Genomic DNA, 14,939 nt, shown 5'->3' on the forward strand with positions numbered 1-14,939 from the left:
AAGTAGAGTGCGTATCGAGGTTTTTTAAACCGAGGATAATCTGTTTTAAATCGGTGATGTATTGCTTTCCCATTGACTAATCTCATAGACTAAAGCGGTGTAGCTACGAAGTTCTGCAGAAGACGAGTATGCCTTTCTGTTTGTTTTTGTTTTTTTGCTGGTGTGTCATTTTTGATGTCACAGATGTGCCAGAAAGCAGGTATGTAAACAGTAGAAATCAGCAATGAGGGCAGTAAAATTTTGAATTAGTTACTTTTTTTAAATATCTCTTACTTATGAAGTCTCTCTTGGTGCTGACTACAATTTGAACAATGTTTGAGGACTGATTGGATGGAAATGGTCTGTATTTTGTGTGTGTCAATGCATTACGCTTGAAAGGGGCTTAAATTAGCAGTTCCACCCGCGTATTTCATTTCTTTCACTGCCGATCAAACTTGATTAAAGTTAGGGCCAATAAATACTAACCAGGAGTGAATGCTGATCATACCTTTTCCTATTATATAGATCAGCCAGATGTTTTTCTTTATTTTATTTTATTTTGTCCAGTGGTTTATATTGGAGAGAAGGCAGACATCCCGCAGCTGACATTTCCAGCACTCTGCAACTCACACCAAAACAATCTAGACTCATAAATAGCACTACAGGTAAGAGGAAAAAATATATATACTTTTGATTTTGGGTTGAACTGTTCCTTTAAGATACTAGTACAAAGAAATGGGTATAACAGAGTAGAAACAGATTTTGAGTGATGCATTTAACAGTGACAAATAGATTTAATTAGTCTTTGGCCTCTTTTCTTCCTGCTCAGTCTTTCGCCCCCCCCACCTTTCCCTCATGTATCCTGCGGTAACGGCGCTGCATGTTCAGGAATGTGGCCCTCATGTGGGACGAGGAGCCTTTCCCTTTTTTTTTCCTCCTGTGTAATGAAAACCAGACCCATCAGCCCACTCTTTCTGTGCATGTGTGAGTTAGTGACCAACTTCTCCTACTCTTTGTTTTGCCAAGACACAACTCCCATGTGAGAGGGGATTCTGTTGGAATTCCTACTGTGTGTGAGAGACAGATTAATGCACATGTTTTGCTGAGTATGTATGAGGGGGATTGTCCTGGCATTTTGCTGAGATTAAGAGTGGAGAGGCTGCCGTAGAGGAAGGAGGAGAGCCTCAGGAGGGCATTTTGATGTCGGTGTGTCTGAGCTGAATTTTGTTTGTGGTTGGTTCAGATCAAAGATTTTTGAACGAGACAAAACTGTTTCGGAAAGTTTCAGATAAAAAGCTGAGTTGTCGGAGGTGGAGAGAAACTAAAGTACCACCTGTAAACAAATTCCACCTGCATAGAGGTGTTGCCTGCATTTATCTCGCTAATTAAAAGCCTACATGTGTATGTCTGTTTGTGTGTAGGTGGGCTGTTTTGATCCTTACAGCGACGACCCCAGACTGGGCATCCAGAAGATCAGTCTGTGCAAATACAGCAACAAGCTGGTGGTGGCTGGAACCGCTGGACAGGTAAATTATACATACATGTAAAATACACTGAGCTCTGTTACACACCATCTTGAGTCATTTCCAGGGGACACACTACAGTGGTTTTCTTTTTAGTTATTATACTGAAGACTGTTTGTATTTTTTATGTATATTATTATTTATTGATATGTACATATAATCCCAAATTGTTAGAAGTGTTTCAGTCATTTCTAGTATGTTTTCAGTAGAATTTGACCTAAAATAACTGTCAGGATAATAGAATCATGTTTGCTGAGATGATTGCACTATAAAAAGTGGGAAAACGCAGACAGCTTGTATGGAATACTGTCAGTAAGCTATGAAGGGCTTTTGCACAACATAAATAAATGAGGTAAATTCTGTTAGAGTTGCACCAGTTAATTCATTAATATATTGTCAACTGTTAAAGTCATCTACGACAAATTTGATAATGGTTTCAGCATTTTTTTCACATTTTACAGACTAAACAACTAATCAGTTAATTGTGAAAATAATTGACACATGAGAGGAAACATGGACAGTTATAAAACAGCAACCTTCAGCACAAAGAGAGGCAAAAAAGGACTAAATTGCGATGCACTCGTTGAAAGAGCTGCATATCGCTGGACTTCTCCCTTGTGTGAATTTATTTGACAAAGGATTGATTTATTGGTTTAATCAACAATGAAAATAGTTGTTAGTCGCTGCCCTAAAACAATACACACTTTGACTGTTGATAATAACAACCAAACATATTATCATATCATTTACTGTGTTCTCTGCTTGCCAACAGCTAATTTGCTAATGACTCGAATAATGAGGCTATTTGACTTGAAAGTTCATATGGGGATAAAGAGGCTTTTTAAAAATCGCCTCATGTTGTATTTTCTCTGGATGAGATGAAGCTAGCTGATTAACTTGGCAGGCAGAGAGTTGCAGCTGCAGCCACACAAGTGCTCTTCACTCCATAGCTGCTCAACTGTGAGAGGTTAAGCAAGGGCAAGTCATTGCAGACCCCTCTCCTGTCCTGTGGTAATCTTAAGTAAGTAATCTTGAATCTTGAAGTGGAGGTATGTTATTTTTAACAATTACAGACTGTATTTAAGTGTTTAGGTTCCCCAGAATAAAGAGTGTTGGACTGAACAAGTAAAATCAACACACTGACAGCCTTGATAATGTGGCTTTAGTAGTTGTGAGGATACTGACGTCGTCCTGGTATCAGCCATGTCCCCAGGAGACGCAACCGGGCTTTGAGGCCAATTTTCATAGTGGCCAAAGTGTTAAATTACACCATCATGTGATGCCCTGTAGCCCATAAATACTATTTCCTTAGGAGTTGACAGATTATCGGCCTGGCCTTATTGGAGCCGATATTTGGCATTTTGCTGATTATCTGTATTAGCGTTTTATTTTAGTAATTGCAGAATTAATTAGAAAATGCAAGGAAAGTGTCAGCCTTACTTTGTAAAACTTTAGGGAGCTATTTTTATTTAGTCATTTTTATATAATACTATCAGTATTTAATCCATTCAGTCTGAAAAATCTTTGGAAAGTTTAGGAGAGCTCCATGACTGAGTTATTTTCATCCCCATTCAAGTTAGCAGAGCACTAAACCGTAAGTAGCCAGCTCAGCTGATGGAAGTCTCTTGCATGCCTGCTGTATGGGCCACACAGTACAAAAGCATTGCCAATCATTTGGGTAATTTTATACATGGCAGCTGAACTTTTTTAGAAAGTTCTACTTTCGTAGAAATGAACGGGGCTTTGCCTCCAACACTGTATCCGGTTGTCTTTATACATCCATGATATCAGTGAAAACAGCTGTGCAGAGCGGCAGCAAGTAGCTTGCCAGCGGCATATAGACAGAAACTAACATATACATATAAAAACTGGACCAGCAGAGAAGCTTGGATTAAAGTACACACAAAGCATGACATCATTCTCTACTCAGGACTTCATTACTCCATTTTATCTGTACTTAGCAAACATGCTTCTTTATTAATACTCTGAATGTCGTATGCAGCTCCTTTTAAATCCGTTTTTGACATTTAAGTGCACTCCACTTGCTTTAGAAGAGAAGCTCTTTAATGTGCTAATAATTTTGAAAACTGTGTCAAACAACACAAGTGTGTTTCTGTTATTGTCGTTGCTTCTCACTTCTCGTTTTAAGGTTCCGCCGTCAAACGTTTCACACTCAAAAACAAAGTCATCCATGCTCTATAATTATCACACTAACTTCAGCCGTGTGTTTCTCTTGTGTACTTTTAAAGATAAAAATAGACACTATCTTTACTTTTCTGTCCCTCCAGGTGATTGTTTTGGGTTTGAGTGACGAGCGTTCGGACCACTTGGTGGACGTATCTGTGGTCGACCTGCTGCAAGACAGGGAGGGCTTCACCTGGAAGGGCCATGACAGGCTGGAGCCGCGCCTCAAACCCGCCCCCTTCCCTCCGGGCTTTCAGCCGCTGATGCTGGTGCAGTGCCTGCCCCCGGCCTCTGTTACAGCGGTGGCTTTACATGCTGAGTGGAACCTGATCTCCTTCGGGACAAGTCATGGATTTGGCCTGTTTGACTACCACAGGCGAAATGCTGTGCTGGCCAGGTTAGATCACACACACATGAACACACACAGCTCAGGTTGTTATTTTTGCTTTTTCCCCTTCTGTTGTGATTACATTACTGGCACATACTATATATTCAGTACAACACACACATGCTACAACAGTTAATCATAATTTGATGACGTTAATGTGAGCTGAAAACAACGTGCTTCACATTTCCTTGCCACTAAAAACATCATAAAGCAAGCTGACAAATTCACCATGTAACGGTCCAAAAAGCATCCTTTACCACTCTTCATGTTCTCCAGATGTACCCTTCACCCTAATGACTCCTTGGCGATGGAGGGGCCTCTGTCCAGAGTCAAGTCCTTGAAAAAGTCCTTACGACAGAGCTTCAGACGCATCCGTAAGAGCAGGGTGTCGGGGAAGAAACGTGCCATCTCAACACCCACCAGCAAGGTAAATGTCTTTTTTTGGTAGTGAGAGGGCTGCACAAATCATATAGACTGAACTAAGGGCTGTGTTCTGAATCACACACTTTTTCTTTTTACTTTTAGTAGGTGCCACGGCTGCCCTTACAAAGTATGCACACACACACAAAAGGCACATACCACTTCTTCATAAGACTGCACCATGAACTTTGACCTTCTTGCTCATATATCTGTTACCATGGAGATAAAACAAATTGCCGTTCACAGAGCTCATCAGAGATGGAGGTCAACCTGGAGAGCTCTGCTGTATTTACATCGAAATGTTTAACTTTAACAATAAGTCATAACTGCAAAACTGTGTAACATTTTATATTCATGACAATGAAATTAACCTTAATATGCATTTCTCTATCATTGTTTTTTATTTAATTTATTTTTTTGTTGTTGTTGGTAATTGGTAATTTTTTGTACAGTTAAATAATGTATTTATAATTTTCAGCTGATAATCAACTGTCAGTCAGCTGTCATCTGTTTGATGTCTCAGTTGATGTGATGAATCTCCTGCTGCACAGAGGATTGTGGGTCAGAATAGCCAAAAAGTGTGCTGTCTTGCAAACTGCAGAATCTGACTAAATGTAGTAAAATATCCTGGTATTGTTTGTATACTGTAGTACTGAAGTACTATGTATTTGGAGGCACTAAATCTTCTTTTGCCATACTATATAGTATGGTAGTATATGTATTGGAACGTACAGTAAGTTCTGCATTTTTTGACTGTCATGTGCAGGTCCAGGAGGCCAACGCTGCTCTTGCAGAGCAGGAGGACGTGGCTCCGATTCAGCGAAGGATTGAACCCCGATCAGCGGACGACTCGCTGTCTGGAGTGGTCCGATGTCTCTGCTTTGCTGACACTTTTCTACGTGACGGTGTGTTTACGCATTTGTTGAGATTATTAACTGAAAGCATAACTCTAACTTGAACAAAACCCCTTTGATTCTGTGTGTTTTATGAAAGAGTGCAGTGAAGTAAAATTTAAGGTTTTCCAGCATCAGAATTACGTCAAGTAAACATCATTACCACAGCACTAACTGCTCCCACTGTATCTCCATATCTAACAGGTACACACCACGGCCCCACTCTATGGGCGGGCACCAACTCGGGCAGTGTGTACGCCTACGCTCTGGAGGTGCCTGGCATCGGCTCTGGGCGTGTGTGTGAGCGGGGCGGAGCTGGCGAGAGCAGTGTGTGTGTGGAGGCGGTGTTGGGTAAAGAGATCCAGCTGATGCACAGGGCCCCCGTGGTGTCGATTTGTGTGTTGGATGGCCGGGGGAAACCGCTACCGGACCCGTACGAAGCCTCCCAGGACCTTGCCATCGCGCCGGACATGACCAACGCACACTCTGTCCTCATCGCCTCAGAGGAGCAGCTAAAGGTAATCGATTGTCAAAAACTTTTTAAAGGTTGGCACTGGGCTTAAGAAACTGTCAGACTGATGATGTCACAGGTTAAAATCTGTCTGTCGTCTCCTCTTTTCAGGTGTTTTCTCTCCCCAAGGTGAGTGCAAAGACAAAGTTCAAGCTGACGGCACACGAAGGCTGTCGGGTGAGAAAGGTGGCGCTGGTGTCGTTCAGCTCCACAGCTCAGGAAGACTACAGCGAACACACACTGGTCTGCCTGACCAACCTGGGCGACATGCATCTCTTCAACATACCTGGCCTCCGACCACAGGTACGGTTCAAAAGGGATTGTGTGCATGTCTTATTTTTGTGTGTATTTCAGGGGTATTTACAGTAACTTTGCAACAGCTTGCAATTTGACATCGTGGGTGATTTGTTTTACCGAGTTATTCATGATGCACTGGAACCTAATGCCTACTTTGTGTGTCTTCAGGTGCGCTACGACTGCATCCGTAAAGAAGACATCAGTGGAATTGCATCGTGCGTCTTCACCAAGAACGGACAGGGTGAGGGAAATATGGTTCATTTGAATGAAAGTGTAGTAAAAGTCAAACCGTAAAAACCTCCTGTTCAGGCACTGAAGGCCACAGGAAAATGGCACTGTGATGATGTCTTTCACATTGACAACACTATGTGAAAAAGACTGTTCCCAAAGTGAAGGTCCATATCAGGTTAAAGGGTAATTTCACACAAATTACACCAAAAAATATATTATTCACTTACCCCACTGGTATCCTGTAATGGAGATATATTTATTATTTTATTTGCAATGGATCTACCTCCCTCCCAATATTATGTAGGTGTAAGAAAATGTGGACGTTTCTGACATCAGACTGTATTTGCTGAAATAATGTCCTCAGACAAGTGGCACATTTCACTGTGGGCATTTTTTTGTACATTAGAAAGTTGTAGTCAGTGAATAATAACTGTCTAATTGTTGTTTGTTTTTCTACACAGGGTTCTATCTGATCTCTCCGTCGGAGTACGAGAGGTTCTCGCTGTCTGCCAAAGTCCTCACTGAACCAATCTGCTCTGTTCAGCTGGACCGACCGCTAGAGCCCACACCTGCCAGGTAACACACACACACACACACACACACACACACACACCCACACGCACACACACACACACACGCACACAATTCTCTATTTCTCTAAGAAAGTTTAATGATACTTCTGATATATCAGGGATGTAGCTTTTATTAGGACACACATCTACTGTTGACCCACATTGAGGACAAATAGCTGCTTTCCCTTGGAAAATCAGTATTGAAAATAACAATATTTTTGACGTAATTCATTTGATAACTTGTTAACGGGTACAATAATCAGACAGGAATGACAGTTTTTGTGCAGCAAACTAAATACCGGACAAATCAACAAACGGCATCACACTGATGTACAAATCATATTAAAATCACACTCAAGCCATACCTGCTCACTGATTTGCAACATTTTCCAGGGACCCACTTTCAAGGACTCTTGGTGGTCCCTGGACCCCACATTGGAAACCACTAACCCTTCAGTTGATGGTGCTTTCTGCTGGGTTTCCACCAGCTGGAGGCTGTCGGCTGCATGTGAAACCAAAGAAATGATACTGTTACTGTTATTGCTTTATTATTACTCTGTCTACTGCCAAAGTAAATGGTGTGTGCTCATGTGTCTCCTCAGCGATGGTACGACGACGCTGCCGCAGGCCAACGGAACCCACAAGAACCAGATGGGTCAGGCTGAGGGTACGTACACACACACACACACACACACACGCACACGTTTTCTCTCTCCTCCCTTTCACTTTTCTCTCCTCTTGTTATTAGTCTCCTCCTGTCTTTTCTCCCTCTTCATCACTTTCTCTTCTCTCTCTGAGCCTCTTAAACTGCAGGCAGGGGTTCCCCTCCGGTCTCCATGGTAACCATTCAGTATGCCCCAGTTACCTCTCCTGCCCAGAACCTCCCCCCCGGCAGGAAATGATGGTTGCTGTGGAGACGAGAGTAGGGTTTGTTTATTTCTCAGTGGGCCTTTCACCTGGCACTCGGACTTAAACAACTAACTCTGTAGGCACCAGAGAATGTTTCAGTGTTTTTTCCATTCTGAAATATTGTAAGCATTAATGCGCCATAAAAAAGTGTATGTTTACAGGTGAAAACAGCTTTAAAGGAGTTGGTATGTGGTTAAACTTCTCGTTTTAATGATAAATATATAGAGGCTTTTGAGAAGGAAAAAATTCAAGGAACAAAAAACGACTATCTCTTCTGCTGCATCAATATTTATCCCTTTTTTGAAAAGCTGAATATGTCTAGGAATGCAGTGTGAAATCAGAAGTTAAACCAGCATTAATACATTATCTGTTCTCTAGGGTTTAGCACAACAAGCTGTAAATATCCACAGACACAAAGTAGCAATAGAATTTATCTGGTTTGTTTATGTCCACCTGATAAATATAAGTTACAGTTTTACACACATTCATTTACTTGTGGTGGTCCGCCACCATGGAAATATCTGCCGCTCTTTATTGATTTCATATTTTTGGTTATTCATTGTACCTCTCAGAGTGCGGAGTGCACTCCACAGAACATCAGGCAAAGAGAAAGTGAAACTTGGATTTAAAAGTCTGCTTTCACTCGACCTAATCAGCTCTGATCGCAATAACGGATTAATGATCCACCCCACAACTATGAGGTTGTGTGTGTGAATGCAAGAACACGTCAATGCATGCATGTACGTGATCACTGCTATTGTGAATCTGCGCTTGTCGCTGAAAACATTTGCCTGCTACTTCTGGAAACAATGCTGTTAGAGCAGAGACTGAACCAAAACAGAACACCAAACTAAGAGCTGAAAGACGCTTAAAAGCTCCAAAAAGCTGGGGAAACTGAACAAGCCAATAATTTATATAAATTACTTCTTTGGCATCACAAGTAGTCAAGTAACCCGTTGGTAATATAAAATTATTGATTAGAGCAGCATTAAGTGATCAGACCTCGATTTTGAAAACAGCAATGACCTGTACTTGAACTTAAATGAACATGTTTGCACACAGCCTTTTTTTTAACAGATTTTGGCCATCTTCATTAGTTCTCCAAGTGCTTAACTGTCTGTTTTTGTTCATCGTTATTAAATTAAAGCTTGTTGTTTGTAAATCAGAGATGTGACTCTGATGTGATGTGATTGTTTTTGAATTTTCTGTCAAACCAAGTTGTGATACAGATGGTTTTAAAACTGCTTGCCAAAATTTAATTCACTCAATCTGACATTACTGAGGAAACTTTCTTCAGAGCCAATCAGATTCCCCGAGCAACACACACCACTATCAGTCACCCAGATGTCGAAACATATTTCAGCCCCAGACTCTTTCTCTCGAACAGGGCAGGCAGAAGAACCTCCGAGCAACTTGTCCTCTCCCATCCTGGACACCCCGCTCGACTCCCCCCTCAGCTGTGCTGACCTCACCCTCGACTCCACTGGAGAAATCACTGTGGAGGACGTCAGGGATTTTCTAACGTAGGTTGCACACAATTTTTTCTACACACACAAATACACTGCTTGCAATATTTAAAATTTTTTCTTAGATCTTTTTTAAAGAGAATAATTTAACCTGTGGTCCCCCTTTAGGGGTTTTTGTGGAGGAGTTTTTTCCTCATCTGCAGCAAGGTTCCAAGAACAGAGGGGTATTGGCTGCTGTAAACCACTCTGAGGAAAACTGTGATTTGTGATATTGGGCTCTATAAGTAAAACTGAGATTGAATTTGTCCATCTGCTGTGCAGCACTGTGGACGAGGTGGAGAATAACCTAAAGAACATTAAAGAGGAGGAGGGACGCTCGCCTGGGATCCTCATTAACTGAACAGGTGAGACACAAACGCAGGTGATTGTTACAGTTACAGAAAGTACACAAAAACACCAGCAGGAGCAGATGCATGAGCACACACTTGGTAAGACACAACTCTGGGTATATGAAAGTGAACACACACACACACACACATAGACACCTGTTTCTAATGGAGCTGGTCCAGAGTGTGCAAACTTCAAAGAGTTGTTCTGTCTGAGCGCTGCATTCCAATAACAAGCCCTGCACCCTGTTTCCCTCCTCGCTGTGTCTCTGAAAAGCCAGTGGAGCAGAAATCTCTTCCGTCGAGGCCAATTGAACAGACCTGCGCTTTTTAATAGTGTTTCATACTGTAGCTCAGGGTATTTCTTTCCTTGCTGTCTTTGTACTGTACGCTTAGAAGGCCGAGGGTTAATTTGTGTAGCCTTTTTATTCATGATATCAGTTTAAATTCCTCATTATGTCTTATTCTATTCTTTTATTTAATCAACTTTACAGTTTGTACGTTTGATAGGGTAAATTTGGTATTTTTTCCATGTTTCTGTGTCTGTAGGGTACAACAGTTTATGAAATTGATCCAGTGTTGAGCGAGACCCACAGCAGCAAAACACGTTGCAATGTCACTATTCGGTGCAATATTGCACTTTCATTTAGAGTCCACTTACAGGGTTTGTTTTTGCCACTGGCAGGCTCAGTTTGTTATTCTAAGAGTCATCATTATGGAAACAGAGATGGACCTTTTTTTTAAAGAGTAAGATCCTTTTTATTTAACCAGAAACAGCCCTTAAATTGCCATTGCCAAAGCCACCAGACTTCATTTAAATAAATGGTAATTTTAACATTGTAAAACATCTCATTTAAAGTTGACAGAAAGAAAATAAAACTCCCTAAAACTGTCTTCAGGTTGTGTTTCAACTGTTCCAACAATCACCAACTCTAGTTTGGTGAAATAAACCCTTAATTTACTCAGTAAGATGTGAAAATGTGGTGAGCTCTATACACGCTAAAGTTGATGTTTCTTTAAATGGAGTCTGGTGACTTTGGTAAAAGTGACTTTTGGGCTGTTTCTGGTTAAAGAAAAAGCATCTTACTCTTTAAAACAAAGGGTAACCTGTGTAGGGATCCATTCGTTCGTTGTCAGACACTTGAAATAATAATCTGAGCTTGTCAGTGGCAAAAACAAACACTTTTTTGAGGATGTAAATTGACAGTGCTAACATGCTCTAAGTGGTTACATTGCAGCTCAAAGCCGAAACCACAAGCATGAAAACTGGGTTCAGACTGAAAAATACTGGACTTAGCCTTTAAACTTTACTGTGAGGCTCTTATACAGCTGCTACCAGCACACATGCCCTCTCATAAAGTTTCCTCTAAAGGAGTATTATTTTTATAAAAAGACATACTAGATGAAAACAGACGGGAGCTCCTGGATTTGGCAAAAGAAAGGAGGCTATCATCACAGCTGGAGCTCGTGTTGTGTAACGATGAAAAACCAGAGATGAATGCATCGTTAAATTTACTCAAACAGGGGAGCTTTACTCGAGTTATTAGTGGTTACCTACTTTGCACTAATTGCACTCTTCCATCCAGTTGCATTTCTCTCAGCCCTCATAAATCAGGAGGTAATGTTTGCTGAGGTCTTCCTTGACTGTTGGTCTGTCAACACGGCTTTCCTTCATTTTTTTTTTTTTTTAACTCTCTGCTACCCTCTGGTGGTGCCATCTGAAACTGTACATAATGCACCTTAACTGCATGTTTATATGCTGAATTCATACATTTCACTAGTTTATTTTTGGACATGTATTGCAGTTAGCCAGAATATAATACTGTTTAAGGGACATAAATCTAACAGTGTTAGATTTTAACATTAGCTTTATCTTTAGAGCGAACAGCAAGGGAAATCTATAATTAAAGTCAAAAATTTCTAGAATTACAACATCTTTAAGAAAAAAAAACTGTTTCTATCTATTGTAAATTAATATGATGTGCTAAAGTGTTAGCATTAAAGAATAGTTCAGATTTTTTGTGGTGGTGTTTTAAGGTGTTTATGCATGCTAAGTGTATTACACATAGTAGATGCAGATAAGAATCTAAGGGATGTACGACCATGGAAGGGAGCAGAAACAAAATATTGATAATATTATATTTTAGCCATGAAAAAGTCTGTATTAGTTGAAGTTTCCGCTATAATATTTTCACTGCTTTACTTGCCATTAGACAGCCCTTTTTGGAGAGGAATAAAAGCCTTTATCTGTGCTCTCTGAGCCAGATTGCATTGACAAAAAAACTGTAATTTTACCTCGCAGATAATGGGAGCTGGTGGTCTACCACTGCCTCGATCAGCTAGTTTTTTTGTGTTATTATGTAAATTTGGTATTTAAAGGGTGAGTTTGGATTCACCAAAGTCACACAGTAACACAAGAAAACTAACCAGTAGAGGTAGCTGAGATCATACGTGATCTGAGAGGTAAAACCACTGTTTTTGGTGGCTTTAAAGACAGTAGATATAACTGCTTCCCTGTCAGAAAGGGCAGCAGTTAAGCAGTAAACATTTTTCTAAATATAGCACACACTTAAACTGATTTTATAATATTTAGGTGGCTAAAATGCTGCTGCCCCTGTCCACAGTGGTACATTGCTTAGCTTCTGTGCCAACACTCCTGCTTTCTTCTTCAAACTGGGAGGCGTGCTCTGTCTTCTACTGTATGTAAAACACTCAACTCCTGTAAACATCCAAACTATCTCTTCAAGCTACAGACTGATGCAAAAGTATTTTTTACTTCTATTTCCTTGTGATTGTTGTTGAAGTATTATAGGGAGGGGCTCCGGTGGTCTGGATGGACCGGATTTCAGTGCAGGACCACAAACATCTCCCATCATCCCACTGTGGAGCCCCGAGCCTGCACTCTGCACTCTCCTGTCAGCCTGGCAAAAACAGGGAGGAAAGCCTTTATGCAAAGGACAAAGAATACAGCATGAAAGACTCTTGTTGTTTGTTCCTCTCACTGGAAGAACTACATCTTCTTCTTCTTCTATAACCACTTTGGAAACGTGACATTGCCTCCCACATGGAGACACGGACAGCCCACTAGCACAGTGTGGCACCTGGATGGACTCGGAGCTGATTCTGATTTCAAGCTCTGAAAACTTAACTATCATCATCCATCTTGACGCTGTGTGCGATCATTCCTTCTTGGCCCTTCTGGTGGCAATTCTGCCGGCGTAATGATTGCGGCTTAGCCTTCGAGGAAAAGGCTCACCAGTTCTGTGTTTTTATTTTTCTATCCACAGTTTTGTGGCGTGCTGGGATCGGTCTGAGGTTTCCCCACTGTTGGAACTGGAATTGGCGCTCAGTCGCCAAATGCGCTTGTTGATTCCTCGTGCACACCAGTGGATGTGTTGGATTGTTCTGCACGCTGCTTAACACCACCACAGCCCTGTGAGTGACCCGCGTTTACGAACTGAGGCTTTCCAGCAGAGACTGAAAGGGAGCATCGGAGAGTTTAAGAGAGTAAGACGAAGACATGAAGTATTTTGAATATTCCGAGTATTGAAGGCTGTGAAATTTGTATTCTTCCCCTTTTTGGTGCCGTGCAGTTCAGTCGCTTCACCTGGCGTCCTGCTTGGGTCGAGGTGCTGCATAAATCAACTGTTTCCAAATCAATGTTATTACATACAAGCACATTACCACCGAGGTTCTCAGAAGTCTGTTCTCTTGGTTTTGAAGAAGAAAGGACTTGGATAAAAAGGCGGTTTTTTTGTTGTTGTTTTTTTTGTTTTTTTTAAATACAAAGACATGTTCTATAACAAAAGTTTTGTACGGCTTTTGGAGAAAGTAAAGATATTTTAATGACAAAGAGACGGGAAGCACGAGGAAAGAGTTCACGGCACTTTCAAAGCTGGTGAAGAGGGAAGCACAGGCGGTACGATGTATTAAGGAATAGAGCAGATGTAGGTGAAATAATATTTTTGGAATACCTTCTACTGCTAAATGCATGGCCTGAGTTGCAAATATGTTCCCCAACTTTCAGTCAAAATTTAAGTCAAGACCTCAGAGTTCATTGCGATCGTTGTTCTAGTTTGGTGAAATCAAAATTGACGAATGCACAGCAAAATCAAAGAGAAGGTAAAGAATGTGCAAAAAGAGTTCTTAAATCCTCTGTTACATCATCTCACGCAGAAATCTTTTTGACGGGACTCAGGGAAGTGTGGCAAGAGAAGCAAAGTCAGTCTGAATGCGAAGTGTAACGTACTGTGTACTATGATGCACCCAGGAGATTTCTTTTGTGGGTTTCTGTGAATCGGTGCATTCTGGGTAATATTGGCTAGATGCAGAGCTGTGATCACCAGTATTTTTAACCCTTTAAAAAAAAAAGTTTTACTGTGTAAAAAAATTATATATACAATATCTATACCTAGGTTTACAGAAGACAGGTTTATAAAGGCAAGCCGATGATAGAGCAAAGCATTAGAACTTTCTAGAACCTGTTGTAGCCTAAAAACCGCTCAGTATTCAAGCTTTTTGATCACCTCACGTAAAACAAAATAAAAACTAAAAAAGGGACCTCACAACTAACTAATGTAGCTCAACTCATAGGAATCATGGTAATGCTTCTTTTTTTTTTTCACTTTTTTGTTAGCTTGTTTTGGTGCTCTGGTTGACACAAATAATTAACCCATTGATGCTACAGCTGGCACAACTTATCTTTTTAATTCCACAATTAAGATTAATTTGTCTCTACTCTGTCATTCATTTTTGTGTGTAGGATTTTAATTGGGTCACTTAGCATTTTGGCTGATGAAGAATTGTGAATGTTAATAAAATTATTTACTCTCTCTATAAGAATTGATTGTGGTTGTGCGAGTATTCCACTGATTTGGCTCTCCGATAACGTAAACAGACTCAATACAGAGATTTTTGTTAATTCTGTTCCATGAATTCCTCTTTTCACAACTCTCAAACCAAGATGAAGAGCAGACTACAGAGATCTGGTAAACTCACTTCTTCCTAACTTCACATTGTACGTCAAACTCTTAATTGGTCAACAGACACTGATTCAGCTGACATCCTCTGAAGCAGTGTTGTCAAATTTTTACAATTCGACATGTTGTAATATGATGTTTTAGGCCATTTTTGAAACATTCTATGACATGTATCCGTATACTATTTTATGTAGTTTTCAG

At 40.7% G+C, this 14,939-nt stretch overlaps 1 protein-coding gene across 1 annotated transcript in view; it reads left to right on the top strand.

Annotated features, from left to right (window-relative positions):
• llgl1 (LLGL scribble cell polarity complex component 1) overlaps window positions 1-14,595 on the top strand; it is a 49,483-nt gene extending 34,888 nt beyond the window's left edge. Inside the window, exons 13-24 of the mRNA XM_042504988.1 lie at window positions 1,401-1,505; window positions 3,791-4,083; window positions 4,351-4,501; window positions 5,261-5,399; window positions 5,592-5,905; window positions 6,010-6,201; window positions 6,364-6,436; window positions 6,888-7,002; window positions 7,601-7,665; window positions 9,295-9,430; window positions 9,695-9,777; window positions 12,564-14,595. Of these exons, the coding sequence (XP_042360922.1) occupies window positions 1,401-1,505; window positions 3,791-4,083; window positions 4,351-4,501; window positions 5,261-5,399; window positions 5,592-5,905; window positions 6,010-6,201; window positions 6,364-6,436; window positions 6,888-7,002; window positions 7,601-7,665; window positions 9,295-9,430; window positions 9,695-9,773 (1,662 nt within the window). The 3' untranslated portion in view covers window positions 9,774-9,777; window positions 12,564-14,595. The remainder of the gene's footprint in view (window positions 1-1,400; window positions 1,506-3,790; window positions 4,084-4,350; window positions 4,502-5,260; window positions 5,400-5,591; window positions 5,906-6,009; window positions 6,202-6,363; window positions 6,437-6,887; window positions 7,003-7,600; window positions 7,666-9,294; window positions 9,431-9,694; window positions 9,778-12,563) is intronic.
• Window positions 14,596-14,939: the final 344 nt, after the last annotated feature.

Source organism: Plectropomus leopardus, chromosome 17 (assembly GCF_008729295.1).
Source record: "Plectropomus leopardus isolate mb chromosome 17, YSFRI_Pleo_2.0, whole genome shotgun sequence".
In the NCBI taxonomy this organism is placed as follows: Eukaryota; Metazoa; Chordata; class Actinopteri; order Perciformes; family Serranidae; genus Plectropomus; species Plectropomus leopardus.